Source organism: Pangasianodon hypophthalmus, chromosome 22 (genome assembly GCF_027358585.1).
Source record: "Pangasianodon hypophthalmus isolate fPanHyp1 chromosome 22, fPanHyp1.pri, whole genome shotgun sequence".
NCBI classification, from domain to species: Eukaryota; Metazoa; Chordata; class Actinopteri; order Siluriformes; family Pangasiidae; genus Pangasianodon; species Pangasianodon hypophthalmus.
The window spans coordinates 12,233,746-12,258,903 of NC_069731.1; the positions used below are offsets into that span (position 1 = coordinate 12,233,746).

General features: G+C 38.3%; 1 protein-coding gene across 3 annotated transcripts in view; it reads right to left on the reverse strand.

The window, feature by feature from the left end:
- Nucleotides 1–25,158, reverse strand: part of tmem108 (transmembrane protein 108) — a 71,065-nt gene that overhangs the window by 11,412 nt on the left and 34,495 nt on the right. For all 3 annotated transcript variants that reach the window (XM_034298062.2, XM_026937929.3, XM_026937928.3), the window contains one exon: nucleotides 13,425–13,508. In XM_034298062.2, coding sequence (XP_034153953.2) covers nucleotides 13,425–13,508 — 84 coding nt within the window. The remainder of the gene's footprint in view (nucleotides 1–13,424; nucleotides 13,509–25,158) is intronic.

Below are 25,158 nucleotides of genomic sequence, written 5' to 3' on the forward strand. Positions count from 1 at the left end.
GGGTTCGATTCCAGCCTCCGCCCTGTGCAAGCGGAGCTTGCATGTTCTCCCCGTGCTTTGGGGGTATCCTCCGGGTACTCCATTTTCCTCCCCCAGTCCAAAGACATGCGATGAGGGTGATTGGCATCTCTAAATTGTCTGTATTGTGTGAATGGGTGTGTGAGTGTGTGTGATTGTGCTCTGTCATGGATTGGCACCCCGTCCAGGGTGACCCATGCCTTGTGTCCTGAGTCCCCTGGGATAGCCTCCAGGCTCCCCACGACCCTGTGTATGATAAGCAGTACAGAAAATGGATTGAAAAAATTTACTTTCTGCCCATTTTTGGCTGAAAAATTCAGTGGCCAAAAGTACCCAATCTCAGCTTGGAGTAATAAATGTCTTCCTGTGTCAGGCACACAAACTCTTTGATGCAGTGGTTGAATTTAGATGAGAATTTGTTTTGCATTAGAATAAACTGCTCACATATGCCATGTTCTTCTACAGTAAACGCTTTAAGGAAAAAATCAACCAAAAAAAGATAAAATGGTATTAACATTCTGCCATGTTCTGTGCTATGTATATAAATGCTGAGGCCCAGTTGACCTCAATTTTGGATCAACATGGCATGAGGAAAAGATCTAAGTCACTTTGAAAGAAAGTTCAGCATTTGGGCAGTAAGCTTCATTAGCAAATACTGTTCTACTGGCTGGTGTTTCACTAGGAACAGTGATTAAAGTGACATCTACAGTGAGATCTAGAGGAAGGATATCGGTACGTAGGGCTGGAAATCAGGGGTGTAAAATACTTGAGTAATTGTACTTTGTTACTTCAGTTAAGTATTATTTTGGTCTATTTATACTTTGAGTATTACTGAAATTGAATACTTGTACTCTTAATTACATTTCCAAGACAAAAAACAAACATACTTTTTACTCCTTACACTTTTATTTAGACCTTCAAAGTCCTCATTACAAATCTCAACGGCCTCTACTTCTCTCATCCAACCAATGACTGTATGTTGTATATCAGTTGAATGGGCTCAGTTTCTTTATTGAATATTAGCTTATTCTTATTTTGTTTCTCAGATGATCAGTAATCTTAAGTGCACATACACTTACTGTCCACTTTATTAGGAACACCTGCACACCTGCTCATTTATGCAGTTATCCTGTCATTCAATGATGCTCTTCACCTGTATCTGCATGAGTTTATGCATTGTGCTGCTGCCACATGTTTGAATGACTGGATAACTGCGTAACTGAGCAGGTGTACAGGTGTTCCTATTAAAGTGGCCTGTGAGTGTATAGGCCTAATGACTGCTAATTCGCTGCAGTGCACTCGTCTATGGTACTTCAAATTCAAATGGACAAAATGACCACTATGACCATTATGGTCATAATTCCCTCAGGTTATGTGCTAGGAGTGAAAATAATATGTAAAAATAATGAAATGATAACTAGAAATATCAAGTTATTAAGTCAAAATAATGATATAGCACTTTAAAAAAACCTGTGGTTCAAAGGTTCTGTAAGATAAAACAAAGCACATGAAGAAACTGTGTGTGAAAGAGGCCAGGGTATCTCACAATTATTAATTTAAGTAAAGATTTAAGGTTAGGAATGCAGTAATTATCAACTATATTCTATCTGAACTTCTGTGAAATATTGTTTTTGACAGCTGAATATATAGCTGAATATATATACTGAAGCAGATGTTTTATTCATAGTTTGCAGGTTTTTACTTTTTTAAAAAAGTAGAAATAACAAATAAGGGAATAAGTAACTTGTATGCAATGAGAAATAATCACTATTGCTCTAATAAACCCATTTCAAATGTTTCACTATTTGCTTATTAAAAGCACAAGCTGAAATCCTATAAAAATATCTTGATAAAACAGCAAGAAACCACAACTCACCGAATCCCACTATGCATTATTCCCAATCATTTTTCTGATCATCTCTTGCTATAACACATGTCTTTGACAGCTCAAATTATAAAAAGCCACAACCAGTTAACATGGTTAACTCCCAAATGGAAAATAATCTGATACTGCTAGGCAAACACTAAGGCAAGTATTCACTGTTAGTATATGAAACACACTTTTATGTTGGTAACTTCCAAGTCCCTCATTTCAGCTGTCCATGTCCCACCTGTTCCCAGTCATCATATTAGCGAATAAGAGCTAGCAGTGCTGGCTGCGTTGCGGTTTTGGCCTGAATCAGTGAGATGCACTAACACCCTCTAGCTCCCACTCGCCATACTTAGAAATCTGAGACTGCATCAATAAAACATCCGCTCTATGAATAAAACATGAACCACTGCTCAATACACAACAAAGTGGTGCGTTTATATCGGGACACACAGCGTCAGCTGAATCCCCTGTGCATGGAATGCCACTGATTCAACGAGCGTTTAAGCACTCTGTCTGCATGGGATATTGAGATCCAGCCATGAGTCTGTGGAAAGCTAGCAGGGATATTCCAATACATATTAATGTATTAATATTCATCATAGCGTCTCATCAGGATGTTTTATTAACAAAAAAGCATCGAGTTAAAGGGCGTAAAACCACTTTCAAGCCCATGACTATCAAAAAACATCTGTTACCATGTGAGAGCATAATGTTTTTCAGCATTATTCATAACTCTACATGATGTTGCTAATCACTTAAAATATGCTCTGCAACCTAAAGCTATTTGTGCTACATGTGCAATGTGTTACAGACATCCCAGCATGATGCTCTTTATAAGAGACAGAATTACCAGAAACAAGCTGTAAGTGCATGGATGTGAGAGTGCATGTGTCTGTGTGTGTGTGTGTGTGTGTGTGTGTGTGTGTGTCACAGAGAGAGAGAAAGAGAGAGAGTTCTTGCAGCATAAAACCTCTCCCTCTAATCCATCAATGGCTGACTCATTTTCCAGTGCCAACACTGCCATTTGGAGCTACACTATCTCTCACACAGACACAAACCTCTGACTCATGCTCCCATACTGTGGGGGAGGCAGAAAAGGAGAGTGCTTACTCAGTCCCTGAACACTACAAGTGCATTTACTGATTAGTCATGTCTAACCCTTAGATCTGACTGTGAAGGTTGCGGGGAAAGAGCTTTCTTTGGGCTTAAGGGATCTCCATGGCAACAGTACTACTATGAAGTGAAATATTAATTAAATGTAATATCAAATAATGAAAAATACATGCACTATCCCCATTAAATAACACCATTTCAGATCACAATAGCATTTCTGCTCTTCCAGAACAGTGTATGCTCTTGGTGCTAATTAATCAGAGCAGCAATTTATCTGGTCAGTCAAGTCTGGAGCTTGGTGCTGGGGTCTCTAACACTTTAGATTTACTAATTTAACCATTTTCACCCAAACACGCACATTTCCAGTGTACAGTCCCCTTCGAAGGTATTGCAACGGCAAGGCCAAATCTTTTGTTTTTGCTATACTATGAAGACATTTGGGTTTGAGATCAAAAGATGAATATGAGACTATAGATCAGAATTTCAGCTTTTATTTTCTGATATCTAGATATGTTAAACAACTTAGAACATGTCACCTTTGGTGGCAGACCATCCAATTTTTAGGTGAGCAAAAGTATTGGAATAGGAATTGGAATCATCTTAAAGTAAATAACACTTAATATTTGGTTGCATATCCCTTGCTTGTAATAACTCCATCAAGCTAGCGACCCAGTGACATCACCAAACTCTTGCATTCTTCTTTTGTGATGCTTTTCCAGGCTTGTACCACATCTTTTTTCAGTTGTTGGTTGTTTTGGGGATTTCTCTCCTCTTCAGGAGGTGAAATGCATGTTCAATCAGGTTAAGGTCTGGTAATTGCCTTGGCCAGTCTAAAACCTTCCACTTTTTTCCCCTGATGAATTCCTTTGTTGTGTTGGCAGAGTGTTTTGGTGCATGATACATGATGAAGTTCCTCCCAATTAAATTGGATGCATTTCTCTGTAAATTAGCAGACAGAATGTTTCTGTAGACTTCTGAATTCATTCTGCTGCTACGGTTATAAGTTACATCATCAATACAGATTAGTGAGCCCATTCCAGAAGCAGCCATGCAAGCCAAAGCCATGACCGATGAGCTCATATGTTTTGGATCATGAGCAGATCCTTTCTTTCTCCACACTTTGGCCTTTCCATCACTTTGGTGGAGGTTAATCTTGGTTCCAGAGAGCTTCTGGCTCATCTCTGTATTTCTTTGTGAATTCCAATCTGGCCTTCCGATACTTACTGCTGATCAGTGGTTTGCATGTTGTGGTATGGCCTCTATATTTCTGCTCTCAAAGTCTTTTTGGAATGGAGGATTGTGATACCTTCACCCTTGACCTGTGGAGGTTGTTGTTGATGTCACTGACTGTTGTTTTTGGATTTTTCTTCAGTCTTTCAACTGTCGTCAGCTGCAGTAGTTGGCCAAACTGTTCCATGTCTGGGTGTTAGTACACCAGTGGTTCCTTTTCTTTTTCAGGACATTCCAAATTGTTGTATTGGCTATGCCCAATACTTGTGCAATGGCTCTGATTTAATTTCCCTCTTTTCCTGGCTTCAAAATAGGCACTGGCAGTCTTTAAATGACATCTGAAGACTTACCTCTTCCTAAAGTACTTAAATTAGCACTGGATTTAGGAAAAAAAAAAACTATATTGTCTGAGCACTTGTTCCTATATTAATTCCCCAACAGAGTTTTGGACTGTTGGTATTCTTAGTTTGTGACCTAGCAAACCAGTATCAGAATGTATTTATTGATAGAGACTTCAAAGCATGTTTGTAAGTCACTCTGGATAAGGGCGTCTGCCAAATGCCAATAATGTAAATGTAAATTTAAATGTAAAATAGCTTGCTTTTCTCCCAGAGACAGCTCTCTGGTCTTCATGTTGGTTTATCCTTTTTAACAACAAATGCAGTCTTCACAGGTGAAACCCAGGGTTCAAACTAAGAGTAGACTTTCAGAGCTATTAATTTTTAAACAATTAATCTAACGTGGCACACCCAGGCAACAAGAAACATCTGTCAGTCATGTTTCAATATCGTGTCGGCAATGTTCCAATATTTTTGACCACTGTAAAAAAACTGGTGGGTTCAAACAAAAGGTGCCATGTTCTAAGTTGTTTAAAACATCTAGATGTAAATATCAGGAAATTAAAGCTAAAATTCTGATCTATTGTCTCATATTCATCTTTTGATCTTAAATCCAAATGTTCTCAGTGTTGTTATTGTTGAACTTCTTCTTTCGGCTGCTCCTGTTAGGGGTTGCTACAGCAGATCATTGGTCTGCATATTTGATTTGGCACAGTTTTTACGCCTGATGCCCTTCCTGACCCAACCCTCCCCAAATTATCCGGGCTTGGGACCGGCACAGGGAGTGCACTGTCGTGTGTTCCCTGGCCAGGAATCGAACACGGGCCACGGCAGTGAGAGTGCCATGGCCTAAGCACTAGTCCTCCAGGGACCCTCACATGTCCTCAGTGTGTAGGAAAAAAAAATTGGTCTTACTCAAAATAAGTGGGTTTTTTGAATACAAACACTTCCTAGCTTCTGAAAACTGTTTTACCTGGAACATACATTGGTTTCATGCAATAGCCTAAATAAACAGACTGTGCTATATTGCACTGCAGTGCATGTGTATCAGATTTACAGTGCTGTAATTGATCTCAGCAGTAGTCCTACATACTGATTGAGTAACGTCGTACCTGGCACTAACACAGACTGTGTGCCCAAGAATAAGTATTGAGAGAGCAAATTATCCGAGTGTGATAATATAGTGTGGACAGAAAAAATAAGCATGATTTTATATTATTATCCATTATCAGAGACAGAGGGTGAAAGAGAATGGCTAGAATAATGATGATGATAGTATAATAAAACACATACTGGGGATCAGTAATATGAAAAACTGGGAAATAGCATGTTCCAATATAATAGTTCAGTGCAGTGATTAAATTACAACCTGATTTATGCTTCTGATTGGGCCAACCTATCTACCTACCTTCATTAGCACAGGAGAAGATTTATAGTAGAAGAGAAATGCAGTAAACATTCTAAATATGGAATATATAAGCAGCCTGTGACATTCCTAAAGTCTTGCAATATTATGCGTTTAATAAATCATGTGAATAGAAACATCCAGTGCATTGTGGGTCCCACTTGGCATTCCATGTTTGAGTCACTTCCACAAATAAAAATACAAAATGTTCCCCACACATTGTCCACATTCTTCATTTTCCTGTCAATCCTTTCAGAATTATTCAGTTTAGTCCCAGCCAAATGGCCTCCATTAGTGGACAGCCTTATCAAGATTATGACACAATTTCCTTATTTTCAGTATCAATTAATACCATACAGAGACCCTTTTTTATTTTTTATCCTAAAGGAAACAGGAAATATCTCGGGATTACCTTTCTAATTTTTTTTTTTTTTTTTTTTTTTTTTAAAAGGTCTAAACTGGTCTGAACTGGCAGGATATTTGTATACATACACTATATTGCCAAAAGTTTTGGGAAACCCCTCCAAATCATTGAATTCAGGTGTCCTAATCACTTGGCCTGGCCACAGGTGTATAAAATCAAGCACCTAGGCATGCAGACTGCTTCTACAAACATTTGTGAAAGAATGGATCACTCTCATGAGCTCAGTGAATTCAAGCGTGGTACCGTGATAGGTTGCCACGTGTGCAATAAGTCAATTCGTGAGATTTCCTCACTACTAAATATTCCACAGTCAACTGTTAGTGGTATCATAACAAAGTGGAAGCAATTGGGAACAACAGCAACTCAGCCACGTAAAATCACAGAGCGGGGTCAGCGCATGCTGAGGTGCGCAGTGCGCAGAAGTCACCAACTTTCTGCAGAGTCAATAGCTACAGACCTCCAAACTTCGTGTGGATTAGCTCAAGAACAGTGCGTAGAGAGCTTCAGGGAATGGGTTTCCATGGCCGAGCAGCTGCATCCAAGCCTTACATCACCAAGTGCAATGCAAAGCGTTGGATGCAGTGGTGTAAAGCACACCGCCACTGGACTCTAGAGCAGTGGAGACGTGTTCTCTGGAGTGACGAATCACGCTTCTCTGTCTGGCAATCCGATGGACGAGTCTGGGTTTGGAAGTTGCCAGGAGAACGGTACTTGCCTGACTGTACTGTGCCAAGTGTAAAGTTTGGTGGAGGGGGGATTATGGTGTGGGGTTGTTTTTCAGGGGTTGGGCTTGGCCCCTTAGTTCCAATGAAAGGAACTCTTAGTGCTTCAGCTTACCAAGACATTTTGGACAATTTCATGCTCCCAACTTTGTGGGAACAGTTTGGGGATGGTCCCTTCCTGTTCCAACATGACTGCACACCAGTGCACAAAGCAAGGTCCATAAAGACATGGATGAGCGAGTTTGGTGTGGATGAACTTGACTGGCCTGCACAGAGTCCTGACCTCAACCTGATAGAACACCGCTGGGATGAATTAGAGCGGAGACTGCGAGCCAGGACTTCTCATCCAACATCAGTGCCTGACCTCACCAATGCACTTCTAGAAGAATGGTCAAAAATTCCCATAAACACACTTTTTGTGGAAAGCCTTCCCAGAACAGTTGAAGCTGTTATAGCTGCAAAGGGTGGACCAACTCCATATTAAAGTTAAAGTTCATTAAAGTTCATGTGCATGTAAAGGCAGACGTCCCAAAACTTTTGGCCAAATAGTGTACATTATACAGCTGAACGAAGTCTGGCCACACAGTGACAGGCAGGAGCCACAACCAATGAGATGAGAGAGAGAAATGACAGCATGTGAGAGTGTCAGCTTAACAGTGTGAGAATGAAAGAGTCTGATATTATATTACAAGAGGAAAAAAAGGTTTTGGCATGAAGGAGTTTTAAGTTTTGGAAACAAGTAAGGCACTTATTTGTTCTGTAGATTGGCAGGAAGATAGTGAATAATGGTCAGCCAAGTTATTCTCACTGAGCCATTTGTACTGTTAGGTATTCAGTTCATAGTTATGTGTATTTTTGCCTTTCAAACTCAGTTAAATTGAGAAAGAGCAAGTCATTCATTATTTATCTTTGCTCTTGGTGTGTGTAATATTGAAAAAATAATGTTTTCAGGTTCTCTAATCTCCCAACTTTTTAGTTCCTTTCTGTTTGGGTTCTATGAACCCGATTTTCAATGGAGCATACCAAAAGAACATGAAAGTTATAAATGCAATTTCAGTTTTGTTTCCAGCACAGATAAAGCACAACAATATTCAAAACTGTAGCAAGCTTCACTGTACCTAAACATCAAGCAAAATTATATTCCAATATATAACCAGAACCTCAAAAAGGTGACAACATAGTGACAACATTTTCCCACCCCTGCATGAGTGTGACATGTAGTTCACAGAATTTGATGCACATTCAGAATGTGATGATGCTTAAAGAATATTTCTGAACATTAGGGGTGTGGAAAATACTAAGAAAAAAAAAACTTACGTTTCACTCGTTTTTAATTTAGACCTTCAGTGTAGTCCAACCAAAATCCAGCCAATGACTGTACACTATATATCAATTAAATGGGGTCAGTTTAGCATCCAATCAAGTTCATCAATGCAGAAAAAAAACCTATGAAGTATCACAGTAGTAGTAGGCCCTCTTCCAATGCCAAAACCATAGGTGCTTTAATTGTAATACAAGTAAGAACACTAGGAAAACTGTAAAATGGCAGGCACAATCTTAGTATCACAGTCATTAATTTGGGAATCAAGAACTTAATCACTGCCTGAATCTTTCCCTAGTATTCTGACTTGTATTATAATTATAACACCTATGGTTTTGGCAGTGGAAAATGGCCTACTACTACTATATTTAACTACCAGGGAGAATGGAGCCTGAAATAGCTTTACTTATTTAATTCCTTTTGCACAAGGCCTTGGCTGCCAACACTGCCTGAGAGCTCTGACCAAATCAATCAAACCAGGAAGTCCACTTATTGCTTGGTGAAGTATAGATTTCTAGGTGCTCCCTCAGGGTGCCTAAAGATCAATTCCAGAGACACCAAGTGTAAGCACTGGCTCCAACCAGGAAAAATATATTCAGCAGCATAGCATGGGGGAAAAACCTGACAAATGTGACTGAGATGTGCAACATGATGACTACAAATAAACACTATCCTATTTTAGGAAACATTCCCAAAATAGGGTAAGATAGCATGAATCAGTATTTAGACCTCACATGCCTACAGTGTATGACATTCACCTTGATGTAGAGCACATCCAGAATGTGCTGATGCTTAAAGAATATTTATGAACATTAGGGGTGTAATACAATGGCACTATCTGTATCTCTGTCTGTATTTGTTTAGGGCTTCAAATACCCATATCTGTATCTGTATTTGGATTTAAACACAAAGCGGGCATGGCCTAAACCATAAGGATTTTTTTTTTCTTTCATTCTTCCTGTTTTTTTTTAAATTTAATATGACCCCTTCCACTATGCCTCCGAAAACACAAACACACACACACACACACACACACAGTTGACAGTTCCTCAACCTCAGCTACATCATCTGACTTCTTAATTTGTCTCAACTAGAGATTTGCTGAGAGCTGGGTTTTTTTTAAAACCATGTTCATGCAGTTTGTTTGTGCCTGCCCTAATAAAATTATTTGGTTCTATACTAAACAAACTACTAGGCTAATTTAAACCACCACAACCCTGACCAGGCAGTTACTAAGGATGAATGAATGAATGAATGTGGTCTTTCTTTGTCCCACAAGCTTCATATCTGACCACTTGCTCAAAAAATGTGCACCTCCTATTCATATCTGTAATTCCTATCTTCTGTTTAGAACACATTATCTGTTCATTTAGGATAATGTATTCATATCCAGGTATGGAGTTAAGAATATCTAACTCAGGGGTCCACGACATATGAATTTCTAGGGGCTAAGAGCTTAGTGAAGCATTAAATTAGCACAAATTCCCTCAGGAAAGTGAACAGATACTATGTGTTTTATTAGTAGCCAATAAAAGGAAAGAGCTAGCCTTCTGGCTCTCAGGATCTGTGTACAATTGCTTGACCCTGCTGTCCTGCCTCCTAATTACGCAAACCAAACTAAGTTGAGCAGTTGGAGGTAGGTTCCTTCAGTGAGTTATACACTGTACTCCATGTCACACTTTAACAACCCACAATGGTTAAGAAGAGAAAGACTACACAAAATTTTGCTTGGAATCCAATAATCCTAGTGTTACATCCTGGTTCCTTATGTTCCTTATCTCAGGCTAGAAAAACAACTCTATTAGTTACCTCTTTTATTTGAAGCAAAACAATCCCTTGAATATTTCTGGTGCTAACATGCTAAACAAAAGACAGCCTCTAAAATTCCCACAGGAGATTATTCTGGGTTGTAAATGCAAAATCTTTTCATTGGTCCCTTTTTGGGAGGGCCAGGCAGCAAAGTCTGACACAGTGACTCAAAGGATTGTGGGACAGATGCAGCACTTCCTGTGTTGAGGGAGGGACAGGGTGGGACAGATGTGAGCTTAAAGATAAGGTAAGAAGCAATACACCCATCTGATAATGTCTTCCTGTTTGTGTTTTCGAGCTCTGATAATTCCGGCAATGCCTTTTAATGGGCATGGTTGCCGAAATGCAAAAACACACAGACAAGCTCAACTTGTTTACTGAGCCCCTTAGTTTGGCATAATTAACACCATAGGAATGTTGAGATGTTTGTTATTTGTCTTACAGGAAGTACAGTGGAATGCACTAGATGTAATGTATACCACTCTATTAGGATAGCTTTACTGTAACAGCTAACAGCTAAGAAAACAGTATTATCCAACTAGGGCTCTCACGATACCAATATTTTCACTTTGATACCAATACCAGGTGTAGTATCATGTTTCTCGATACCAAAATGATACTTTGGCCAAAAATAAATAAATAAATAAATCAAAAGAGGAAAAACACACACGTAGACCAAAGTTATTGAACACGCGTAAGTTGCCAATCTGTGCACTTGCCGCTTATTCCACTGTGCATGTGCCACAAAAAAAGTACTGAATGCTATAGAAATCAAACTGTTTACCACCATTATGGTATAATAGTACTGAAAAGGTATTGAGCCTTTAATATGCAACTCTTTTTCTAAACAGTATGATACAATATACTGGGGACATGATACAATATACTGAATAATATAACAGTGTTACAGTGTTACAGTGATGGTGCAGTCTCACCCTGCTGTTACATTATGACCGTTGGTATTTGAGAGAGGAACTCCTACTAAGTTTCAATTACTACTTGATGTCCTTGAGAAGTGTTTTTGCAAAGGCATCTCACAATGCAATCTGCACTTCAGAAGAACATTGAAGAGATCACAGATGGTGAGACCTAATTTACTTTAAACAATCTGAACAGATACTACTGATGCTTTAGCAGATGAACAGACAAAAGCCTGAGAAAAACTGGGAAAGAGGGACATTGTCATCCATCTTTCCACTAAACAGCACAACAGATATCAGCCACACTTTTGTTTAACTAAGGAATGCACAGAACTATTTTCTGATTTAAACAAAAATGTATTTTATGTATGAAAAAACAACAGTATAAAGCTTTGACTAATGGAGAGAATTGACATATTTAGAAAACGGTTTCAGAGCCAATCGCATTCCCTGTATAAACAGGCAAAGTCTAACTAAAATTATGGGCTCAGAAAAAAAAACAGTTTTGAATTAACATCTGTTGTGTTAAATGTAAAGAAGTTCATCTGCACTGAGCTAGATTTGAAATAATATCCATAAAGTTGAGTAGAGTTGATTTAAACATGCAGCATAGTTAAGAGGCAACACTGTAATTGTTCAGAACTCAGAATTGTATAAGCATTGCTGACACTGATTTTTTTTTTATCCCATTCTGTAACAATTTCTCAGAAGAGCTAACAACCAGGGAGAGTGAAGGCTAATCCTATGCAACAAAGCAATAAGCAAATATTCATTTTCTACATATGTCTGTGAGACTCAGACCTGAGATTTCAGTGAGATTTGAATTGAGATTTTCTCAATTCTGTGCAAATTTTAGGTATGACAGTGTAAAGAAAAGTCACAAATCCAAATCATTGGCTCAAATGATTCCTGACCAATTCTGTGTCATGTGTGGTCTGTCGTTTCTTCCCCAATCTCACCTTTAGTTCCTACCTGCAGTTAGTTCCTGATGATTTACAAAAAATGGCAGAAAAACTCGTAACTGTGGTTTCGTCGTTTCCGATCATATACAACCTCTCATTAAATGTGTATATTTAATGTGTATATAATACATTAAACAGAGAAAAATAGAGATCTCTGGTAAGTGCATGTAGCTAGTGCAGTTAGCTTGTTTTGCTAATCTGCCAAATAAGCTAGTCGAGGTCACTACGTGCCCACAAAAGACAAACCACAAGCGACACATGTGACGTGTCACTTGCTATTGTGAACATAAGGTAACACATGCTTCCTACCTGCAATTAGTTCCTGATGATTTACAGAAGCAGAAAAACTCGTAACTGTAGTTTCATCATATCCTATCATATATAACTTCTCATTAAATGTGTCTATTTAATGTGTTCAAATTTGTTCAAATATGTAATGCATAAATGAACATGAAACAATCCATGAATAAATGCAACCTATTCCACAAATAAATCGTAGATCCCATTTTATTTTTGTAAATCATTTACAGTCCATTTGTGTTTTATTTTTGTGGAATTGATGTTATGTATTTGTAAGAAAATTATGCAACAAAAATAACCCTCCAAGTGATTCTCAATAGCTGCTTTAAAAGCAGATCTCAGATGGAAAATGCAATGCATACATGAATAAAAAGTGTGCTTGAACTCTCTAGGTGGTGAACCACATCCCAACATTCTGCACCTGAGAAAATGTACCAGCTCTTCATTTTAAACTTTGGCCTGAGTCTCTTTCAATCGCTAGCTCTTAGGCCCATCCTTGCAGGTACATTCTCATAACAGAGATAAGGCCAGTGACAGGATATGTCCTAAAAGTGAATTTACTTCCAAGAGACACATCATCGCTTGACCTCGTGGTCCTGATCCATTTTGCACTTTTCATTTTGGATGTGTGCCAGGCTCGTGCTGTGTGTGTGTGTGCAGACAGCCAGTGCAGTTAAAATACTGAAAGTAATGCAGACTCTAGAGTGCAACAAATCAAAACTAATGCAGTGAAAAGGTAGAAATTATAATGAAAGTCAGAGGAACTGTTGAATGATAGGAAGTGTAAGGTCAAGCACTTCTTGTCTAATCTGTGTAAATTTATTATTTTTATAATTCTATCTTATTTGTTACATCCTTTCAGCTACGCTTCCCCTGTTTGTGCTGAAAATTTTGTTTAAATGCACTTATAATTTTCAACAATGTAGTATGCATAATACAACTGAATATAAGTGCCTTATGCAGAGCAAAGTTATGAATAGGAAACATACTCAGCAGCTGGTTAGGCAGGACCTGCAGGCTTCTCTTCATGGTATCATGTGATCCGGATCTTCCTCCACAGTGCTCATGGTTCTCTGTGGGCAAGGACACACACACACACACAGTCAATCACAATTCACATTCACGCTTAATTCACGTTAAGCCAGATTGGAAATGGAAGATATCAGTCAGTGTTGCCACCAAATATTGCAATTTAGACGTGATCACACGCATCAAGGCAAAAGCATGTGTCAGAGGGGCTGTACTGACGATCTTCTCTTACTACATAAATGACCCAGACATTTGAAATCATGCTGAAATAAAGGATGTAAAGAATGTCAGTCAATTCTTCTTCTTGCAAATATGTCGATTCCTGATATATAGTTTATAGCAGTATACTTTTTAATCTTCTAGGCAACCAGCCACATTATTATATAACAGCAAGCACACACATTTTGCTTCCGTCTCCAGAGAGCAAGTGTGTGTGTGTAATCTTAATAATCAAAGTGTCACAACTGTCATGTTATTGTGTCCTTGGGCTACTCAGATTCACTCTCCAACTGGACCCACTTTATAAGAAATATGGAGTGGTTGGCAGATGTGAAATAGGATTTATGTCCCTCTGGGTGGAGGTGACATAACCACAAGCCTGCTTCAGCCACCCTATGGACAACTGATATAGCCTCCAACAGTTTGTATTAAATATGACTATGTTGAATATGAAATATTACATGCCTTTTTATTGTTTTGTAATAAAGGCTATCCTGATGCTCAACTAACAGAATAGCGATTATAAGATTTCTAAGGATTTCTGAGTGTAATACAATTTCTGTGTGTGAGTGCTGGGACAAAAAAAAATGTGTACAGCATGAAAACAATGGCTTAAATATCAAAGTGACTTTCCAAGGAGAAAGAATAGCAGTGGTACAGTTTGCCTTTCCTGAGAGATAGGCTGCAATGGGAGGGTTAATAGTTAAGATAATACATAGTATTTAACAGATGCATAATCTTAAAAATAATACTTTAGATGTAAATGATTATGTGAATAGAGGTATCTGTAGGCAGTTAAATTTGTAGGGCTCAATGAGGGGGATCCAAGACACAATATCAATATATAATATATCCATCCATTTTCTGTACCGCTTTTCCAACACAGGGTCGCGGGGAGCCTATCCCAGGGGACTTGGGGCACAAGGTGGGATGCCAACCCATCGCAGGGGATAATCACACACACACACACTATGAACAATTCAGAGATGACAATCAGCCTACAATGCATGTCTGTGGACAGGGGGAGGAAACCGGAGTAACCAGAGAAAACCCCCGAAGCACAGAAATAACATGTAAACTCCATGCACACAGGGCGGAGGCGGGACTCAAACCCCCAACCCTGGAGGTGCGAGGCAAACTTGCGAACAACTAAGCCACCACACACCCTATATATTATATAATACCGTGTAATATATAATAACAAATTCAGAACAAGCAGATCAGTGGTTCTCAAAGTGAGGTCCAGGTATTCCCAAGGATGAAACATAGCCACGGGGTCTGTGATTTTGTTACAGGAAATCACAATTCACAGTGATCCATTTTATTATATTTATTGTTGAGTTCGTAGAGTTATTAACCTGTTTGACTGGTCACTTGAATTGAATGGGTTTACCTCAAACCTCAAAAACAAGTAGGTATATGAATAATGTCATATATATATATATATATATATATATATATATATACATCTGAATAATGAGTCTCATATTTAAATATGGTTAGAGGCTTGGACTTGTGACACGAAGGTGAACCTGAAGGTCATGGGTTTGAGTCTCAGGTCCGGCAGGGATTGTAGGTGGGGGGAGTGAATGACCAGTGCTCTCTCCCACCCTCAATACCACGACTAAAGTGAGACCCTTGAGCAAGGCACCGAACCCCCAACTGCTCCCTGGGCGCCGCAGCAAAAAAGGCTGCCCACTGCTCCGGGTGTGTGTTCACTACTGTGTGTGTGTGTTCACTACTGTGTGTGTGCACTTGGATGGGTTAAATGCAGAGCACAAATTCTGAGTATGGGTCACCATACTTGGCCACAAGTCACTTCACTTCACTTCAAATAGTTTGATCATGTTCATAAAATGTGCTGAGGGGTCCCAAGCTACAAAACATTGCTGTAGCTTGTCCTTATGCTATTACCTCAGTAGGCTGGATAACTAGCTACCAAGCATGTTCATATGGGTTTTGTTTTGCCTTGTTTTCTGCATAGGGACATTTATTGAAATGTGTCAGAGAAAGATTAGCTTTTTCTACTTGCTACATGGCCTTTCGTAGAGCGATTTAACAGTTGAGGAAAAAAGAAACTTGCTAGCTAAGCTACGGGGTTTCTGTTGTGAGGTAAAACATACATATTACAGTGTAAACACAGAACCAAACTCCTCTTTTAGTTTGAATGCATCCAGTCTTTCTATATAATTCCAGCACTGATTATGCCACATGCACAGGTCTTCCAAGCAAGCTGTGCTAGCTTTAAAGAGGAGAACCCCTTTCAGTCACATTCACATTCTCTTCCAGTATAATTACCCTGAACAGCTATCATGCTGCATACTCCCCCACTCAGCCAACAATACACACACCTCAATTACTGCTTGGCAGAATCAATGCCAGAACTACACTTTACTCAGGGAAGGTGCAGTGTGTGTGTGTCACATCATTAGTCAGAGTGAAGGAAGTTGAGGGTCAGCACAGATCACCTGCAGAAAAGCTCTTCAATGACTCACCAATAACTTTGGTTTTGTGATGCATGACTGAATGGTGAATTGTGTGTGTGGGAAGTGAGGAGGTTTGTGAGTCATGTCCACCTACTAGAATAGGTTTTGGAGGACAGGACCATCAGCTACAATGAATAGCGAGGACACAGGAACAACATTGGGTGAGTATGTGCACAGCAAAATATTTAGAGGTGAATTAAGGCTTACAGATTTTATGTAGGACAAACAAGACACAAATATTGTTTGCGGTAGGCCAAGGATCAACCACTGTAAAAAGAAAAAAAATTATAATAAGTGATAGTAATAATTTAAAATAGAGGGCAGCATAGTAGTGTTGCCACCTCACAGCTTTCCTGCTTCAATCCTGAGCTGGAGTTACTGTGTGTGGTGTTTGTGTGTATGCCTCTGTGTACTTATGGGTTTCCTCCACTTTCTACAGTTTCCTCCCTCCTCCCCAAACACACGCCTGTAGGTGAACAGGCTACTCTAAATTGCCCCTAGGTGTGAATATGTGTTTGCATGGTGCCCTGCAATGGACTGCCATCCCATCCAGGGTGCACTTTGTGCCCAGCGTTCCCAGGATCCAGATCCATTGCCACCCTGACCAGGATAACGCACTTACAGAAGATAAATGAATGAATGAATTAATATGAAATATGCAATATAACTTTTAAATTAATATAGATACAAATTAATTATATAAGTACATAAATAAAAGGAGCAAACATTTTACAACACATATCAATATTATATAAAGATATATTAAATAAATTTTGATATAAAAAGTGATCTCACTAGGTTAATGGCTTTACTTCTAGCCCACTACTCTACAAGGAATAAGGCTGTTCAGTTTAGGTTGCAGATTAGCTAAAAGAAATTCAACATGATGTCCATTATTACTGTCCTTTACAAAGGTAAGTCAGAGGGCAGCAGTCTTTCAGTGATGCTGCTGTGTCTTGCAGTCCCTCCTGCCCTTTCAGCTGAACCTCATCACTTATCACACAAAAGATGGCTCTGGGAACAGAGCAACTCTCTAACCCTCTTTCACCCTTGCTTCAACTATTCAATCTGCTCTATAACATTAACAATATTGTAGTCTCAGTCCTTTTATGCTAGCTGACAAATCACTTTATGGAAGCTGACACATGCAGAGTCCACACTTTAGTCGCCATGGCAACGCTAACAGAACATTATACTTGCATCTCCTCGTGATGGCAACTGCAAGAAAGACTTACTATAAATTCCACGCCTATCTACAGCCTTCAAAATCATTTCTTCTTTAAAAACAAGCAACCCGGCTATGTTATTTGTTGATTACGGTGCATGTTAGGGTTGTATAATTCATTCATTCATTTATTCATTCATCGAATGTTGACAGAAATTACAATTATGGCTGCTGTGATTAATCATAAAAAGTCTTGATTACTTCCTCTGAGTAGATATTTTATTGTAGCTGCCAGTACATGACGAGATCTTAAATCATAACACTTTCTATCAGAAACCAATTAGTTAGTGTTTGCATTTATGGTCCTATCCAAACCTTGGTGACCTTCTGAACAGGTTTGTTTTATGATGTAGACCTAGGTAAAATTTAAAGCACTTATGCTAATTTATTAATGTTTAAAATAGCAATAAATTAGTTCAGGGACAGAGTTCCCAGCTTTATTTATTTCCAATGTATTTATGTCACATGGGAATTATGAAATGACAATTCTTTCATTCTCTGAGAAATGAGTTGTTCCACTGGAAACACACACAACACCTTAATCCTTTCACTGCTTTGAGATAAAACACTAAAATACACTATGTTCTCTATTTATCATATGGTGCATTATTTGGGTGTGAGCCACTTTGTAATGTTCATATTCCCTGGATAGTTCACAATATTATTACCACTAGTAGTAAATGTAGTTTACAACCTATAGAGACTAATTTCACACTAAATGAACACACTCTTAAAATCCCATTTTGACTTGAGAACAAAGGATTTCATTTAAGGAATCATGTACTGATGATTAAAAATATCAAAGATCAGATCTTTCACATTTTTGAAATACGACTGCCCTTATTTGTCTGGTAACAAATAAAGTATTTCGAAAAACCAAAACCACACACAACAAGGTGAAGTAAATGCTGATATTTAGCAGTGACAGGAGGTTCACAGCATCCTGTTTACAGTAATCTCAGATGACTGATCAATTTTATTGATTATATTCAACTACTAACTTGTTTACAGGAACATATCAATCCAATTACATTGAACCGATTGCAGAATTACTGTGTGCCAGGTCAAATAACATCCTCTTGAGTCAAAACAGGGTTAAAGATTAGCTCTGAGTCTATTGTAAATTAACACTGTCACTTGGGCACTTGGGGATGTTTCCATCATTTTGCAAAAATGTAGTGTTACATTTAATTATACAAATGACTATAAAATAAATAGAATAAATAAACAAACAAAAACATGATTAGTAAAGTCCAGATAGGCAAGAAAAGTGCTAATGTGTTCCAAAGAAGTTCTAGCAATTGTAGAGAATTTCACCCACACCCCTTCAGCTATCTCAAAACCCTCTAAGAATGCTATTTGAAAAAAAAAAAAAAAAAAAAAAAGATAGCAGCAAACCCCTGTGGTGTTAGCATGAACGTTTTATTACATCATGGCAAAAAGATTTGGAGGGCGACACACAGAGGGCTAACTCATCCCAAGGGGCCACCATAAAAAGCTGTGCATCTGTAATGTTGACCTGCAGACAAGCTGATAAGGTGCAGGGTTATAAAGTGCCCCCATGCATGTGTTTCCTGTTGCTGTATGTGTAAGAGGATGTTCCATGGTTGTGTTTAGCTGCGTGGAATGTTTCAGGTTTCAGACTCCCTCTGATAACCCTGGAATGACCTCTCAGAGTGAGGACATCACAGCGTTTTGCTGCTTTGTAAAGTTGTGTCCAAGACTATATCGCGTTCAGCATCTTTCTGACCATAATCCAAAAGGTCCTGCCAGGCTATTCATAAAATTGTGAGATGCTTTGGTAAGTATAAAATAATAAAGCATAAATAAAATGTTAGGACTGCAATTGCTAAGAAAGGTTTGTACTCAAGTCTCCATCATTGAACAGTTAATATCTTGAGTTTGATACAATAGACCTAAAGTTAAAACTATAATCAATTTAGAAATGAGTCTCATAGCAACTGATGCTCATACTGATACTCAATTCCTGTTAACACAGTTAGCACGTTTTGACTATATAGTATACAGTTATAGAAGAGAAATTACTTAAAATGTCACTATCCGGAGTTACCCAAATGAAGATGGATTCCCTTTTGAGTCTGGTTCCTCTCAAGGTTTCTTCCTCATGTCACCTCAGGGAGTTTTTCTTTGCCAATTTAAATTTAAAATTTATATCTGGATTTCTATAAAGCAGTTTTGTAAAATAAAATTGAATTGAATTGAATTGAAGAAGTTTGATTAAGTGTCCAATCAAATCCACTCATTTCCCTTTAGGAACTGAGCATGAGCAGTGCAGCACAGTTACTTTTATACATTTAACACATATGTAGATTTTCATCACACTGAGCTCATGTTTGTTTTGGTTTCTGTTCATGTCCTGTCTCTGCCCCTGTCCCATCAGTGGTTTGTTGTCTAATTGTGTTAACCTGTTTTGTGTTAGTTGGCCGTTTGCTTTTTTATATCCTCTGTGTGTCATTATCCTCTGTGTGTCATTGTTCAAGTCTCATGATTTGTTTCATTAAGTCCAAAGCTTGATTTCTGTATTTCTTTGTTCTCTATTCTTCTAGTTTAGACCCTTACCTGTTTTCCTAGTGTCTGATTATGAATTATCCTTGTTTAACTGTACCTGACTTTGCTTGAGCTCCAGTATGGACTTTGATTACAGTTGAGGCCAAAGGTTTACATACCTAGGCTAAAGATATTCACTCTCAGTTTTTCACAAGTCACACATTCACACGTTTAATGTTACCGTACATTTCTTTAAGCAAGTCAATTAGGGTATCTACTTCATTCACATCAGAGGTCATTTCCTCCAATCCAATTTTCTCCCTAATTTGGTCTTGGCCAATTTCCACCCTCTAGTTAGGTCTCCCCTATCACATGACAGCTACCAACCTGGGAGGGAGAAGGCTTCCTCTGAGGAACATGCAATGTCGCGGGCAAACGTAACACACTCAGAGGAAAGGACTATCCATCCACTTCCACATACATGAGTTCACAGGCACCCTTTGGCTAGTGACACTGCATCATTCAGGAAGGAGGCACAAATTAACTCCCGGAGATGAATGAACTTTGGTCCGAAAGGTTCAACTGAACCCCAAGACAACAACAAGGGAGTTGGCGGCATCAGGTATCAAATATACCATTAAGAGAGTCCTACATCGCCATGCTCTAAAGGGTGTCGTGCAAGGAACAAATTTTAAAAAAAAAAAATTTACCTATTTTACCATAATTATAAGTGCTATGCATGGAAAAAAGGGAGAGGCTTTTAATCTGAAGAACACCATCCCAACTGTGAAGCATGGGGATGGCAGCATCATGTTGGGGAGGTGGTTTGCTGGAAAAGGGACTTGTGCACTTCACAAAAAGATGGCAACACCTCAAGACATCAGCCAGAAATGTAAAACCTGGCTACAACTGGATCTTCCAGCAGGACAATGATCCTAAGCATATCTCCAAAGTAACAAAATGGCTTAAATACAAAGAGTGGTAATTCAAGTAATTACGATAAGTAGTGGAGTTGTCATTCAAGCAATTAAAATAAATAAAATACTAACAAAGTGTATGTAAACTTTTGACCCACTGATAAATCTGATATAGTTCCTCTCCACTCACATCAGGATATGCATGTTTATTTCTGATCACAAAAATAATGGGTTAATCATCTCAAACACTTATAAAATGATTTTATATGAATTTCTATGTTCTGTTTGATAATTTTGGATTTTTTAAAATTTAAATACAAGTAGAAGCACCCATATAGGTAGACATTATATTACAAATGTTCAGGTAATTTTGTCCTGTGAAAAACAAGGAGTGAAAGATGTTAAAAATGATTGGTCTTTGTAAATATAAAACAAAAAGGTGATTTGATTTCCTGCCACATTCCCTCCATCAAGAAGATCCCTGTCACAGCCACAGTGAACACTATCCCTCTCCGCCAACAGATGTTGTTGTCTTCTGACTACTTATCTATTCCCCTCATTATTTCTGGTTCATTTCATGGTTCAAGTATATATAGGGTGCCTCTCATTTTTTAAATTGCCCTCTTTGTTTCCTTTCCTGGCTTCCCTTCCTCACCTCTTGGCTCCTGCCTCCATTCAAGAAAACTACATGAGGACAGAAGGAATCAAAAGCCAATGAATTTACTAAATACAATATTCTTGCTCACTTAAGTGTCATTTTAAAGAGACTTAAAGTCCCTTCAAGTTTTGATGACATTTCCCAGTTGTATTAACTGTATAATGGATCTGCCTAGTCAGAACAGTGGGTATACACTAAATTATCCATTATTGCACATGCACATCAGAAGCTGAACTGTATTGCTATAAAATCAGAGATGGCATGGGTCAGTGGGACAACCACTGCCAAGTAGTGAGCACAGCATGAGGGTTAAACAGCTCATCTGACGACAACAGCATGCTGGCACTGGGATGTACACCAATCTGCTGAATCATGGCAGCTTCTCCAGTGGCCCTGATGGCAGGATGAGTTGCAGCCACTGCCGAGATTGCTGCATCATTCTCTTCATGTCATCAATCAGCACCACAGCTCTATGGGGCTTGCAGGGCCTCAGGGCTCTGCGCTAGGTCATTAAACACGCATTAGCATCCCAGCATGCCGTTCACGACAACATCGCTTCATCACCTCTTCTAGCTTTAATGCCTTTTCCAATGCCAATGCAAATGATTTTAAACATGTCCTTAAAAATGTTCATCTAGGGAAGCAGCAAATATATGCTAAATATACAGTATGTTAAAGAAATAAGCCCACTGGATGCTTCACAGACGCTTTGGAGGCTTGAAGGAATATTTGAGTACAGATGTTCCTGACAGGGAGATGCTGTTCATGCACATCATTTGCAGTTATTCAAAGCTTTGAACAGTTTGACAATCTAAAGGTCTCTGGGTGCAAAATGGTATGACATTTCTGCCATGTTTCAGAGCATGAATGAATTCAAATGATCTCTAAACACAGCTTTCACTCATTCATGATAATGTGGCCCACTGCATGAGTGAAGCATAGATATTACTGGGAAGCTTGACTCTGCATATCATAAGGCTATTTGCATGGAGTACTATGGATCCTGTGTTCTGTATATTGTTTGTGATTTCCCCTGATATGGCTCACTAGGTACTTATGAGCATTGGATGAGCTGTTCTGGAACAATTATACACATTGGATTTATTTTAGCCCAAATGGAGCAGAATCTGATCCAAGCACAGATCTGTTAAGGGAGCATTCGCAAGGTTTTTTTTTGTTGTTGTTGTTGTTGTTCAACCTCCCATTAATTTTACAATAGATATAGGAAATTCCAACCAGCAGGAATAAATTGAGTATTTCTCACCTTTATGCAAATGAGAAGTGAATATCACTAGATGGTGACCAATGATGGATGGATGTTGTCATGAGCCACACCTACTGACATGTTTAAGTGACATTTTAAATGTTTAAGTCACATTTTATATCCAAGAATGCAATGCAAACAATCAGTCAATAAATAGATAAATAAATAAATAAACAAACAAGCAGAATATAATTTATATCAGTTTAAAATTTGCACTTGAGTACTCTAATGCACATATAGTGGGAGATAAATGTTAATGTGTGTATGCTCAGCACTGCAGGTCAGACAAGAGGAGCTAGTTACCAACATGAAGATTTCTGTGGATTATGATTTAGTCACAGATCTGAGCATATTCTATGTAGACGACAACAACAAAAAAAGGATTTTTGCAAAGAAACGTGACAATTGACCTTCAGTCATCCATCAGTGGTGCTTGTCTGCCCTGTTTGTTTTTGTCTATTGTGTCGCTCCTCGAACTTCAAGACGTGCTATGCACAGCATGATGGAAATTTGGACTGCAGAAAATCTTAATGGAATCTAAATGGAATATGCCAAAAAAATTTAAGGTGCCTTGGTTAGGAACACATTTATTTCAAATGATTATTTCGAAAAATTATTTCAAGTATACTACAAGTCTATCCAAATTTACTACAAATATAATAATATATACTCGGGGAAAAGTACACAAAGTATACAATTTAGTTTACTTTTGATAGACTAACATGTCAAAATATACATGAAGAGAAACACACTTGGTGCCGAATAATCTAATAGATTACCTTTGGATGTACTTATAATATGGTTATGAAACTTACTAAATATTCATGTCTACTTACATTAAGCCCACATTATATTATTTATTAGGTTTTAATCTGAGCAAGTTAAATCCAGTATACAATAAGACTAGGATGCATTTTATATCAAGCAATTGTATTTAGAGAAGAGAGTTCAGTCCCCTTTACTCCAAATCATATAACTTTGATTTTAATGTGCATCAGATCACTTGACAGTTGCTGTCTTTAAATTTTAGTAAGCCTTTATTTGTCACATATACAGTACAGTGAAATTCATTTTTTTTTTTTTTATCCCTTGTTGGGAAGTTGGGATCAGAGCACAGGGTCAGCCATGATACAGTACCACTGGAGCAGAGAGGATTAAGGGCCTTGCTCAAGGGCCCAACAGTGGCAGCTTGGTGGTGTTAGGGCTTGAACCTTGATTTTCTGAGCAGTAACCCAAAGCCTTCACCACTGCTCAGCCACCAAGTGCCATATAAAAAGCTTACTTGACTCTTGAAAGTAAGCAAGGAACAAAAGATTTTTTTAAATCGGTCTGTCATTTCCTGTGGGGTTCATTGCTAAAGGGTTCACTCTGTGGCTAGGAGTTTCTGGCAAAGCCATTACAAAGATGATAATCTCCCTTTCTTAGTTTGATAAAAATGTGAAAAAAAAAACAGCATGCTGATAGTCTAATAGATACTATTTATTGATTTCATTTGCATTTAACATGTAGTAAACAGTTTAATATTATTTTTAATTTTTTTTAAAATAAATTATTATTATTATTATCAACAATAATAATAATAATAATAATAATAATACAAAAATAATATGGCCATGAAAAGTGTCTTTTTTGCATAGCATATAGCCATTTTTGCAGTCACGTTTGTTCCAGCTCTTTACCTATACCAAACGTGGTCTTTGAATAAAGCATTTATTAGTAATTTAGTATATGAATAAAAACTGTTCTACTTTTTGGGGGATATATATTTTTGCTTTCTTAATGCACAGGGGTCAAAGCAGAAAAACCCACAGGCAGAAAAAAACAATTTTGGTCAAAAACCTGATTTTCCGATATTTTTTTTGTCTGTTTGCCAGAATTCAGCCACAGTGATAGTCAATGGGTTTTCCCGGACAGGTGTAATAATAGTATGTGCAAACTAGAGAGTAAGGGCCATTGGTTTACTCTTTAAGAGTAATGCCTTAAGAGTAAACCAATGGCTAGATACAGTGCAAAGTAGAATTACCAAAAGAGAATTAATACTAAAACCTTTGAGAAACAAGGGTCGTCAATCAAGAGGAAACAGAACAGTCACCTAAAACATGAGAGAATAATAAGTATAGCAGATATACAATGGTCACTGCATTCTGTAGCATTGTGGGAGATTGGATTAGCAGTGAAGCAGTCAGAGAAATGAAGTGATTTGTTATTAACTGATTTGACAGAGAGAGAATCCACAGTGGCAGACGGCCACAAACACCCTGCAGCGTCTGTGATGAGATGACGGAGGTGTCCGTGACTGAGAGACTGGGGTATGGTTTAAATGTTATGGTGAATAATTTTGAATGGAGTCTGAGTTTCACATGTACACACATGCACACACACATACACAAACACACACACAAGCATATACACACACA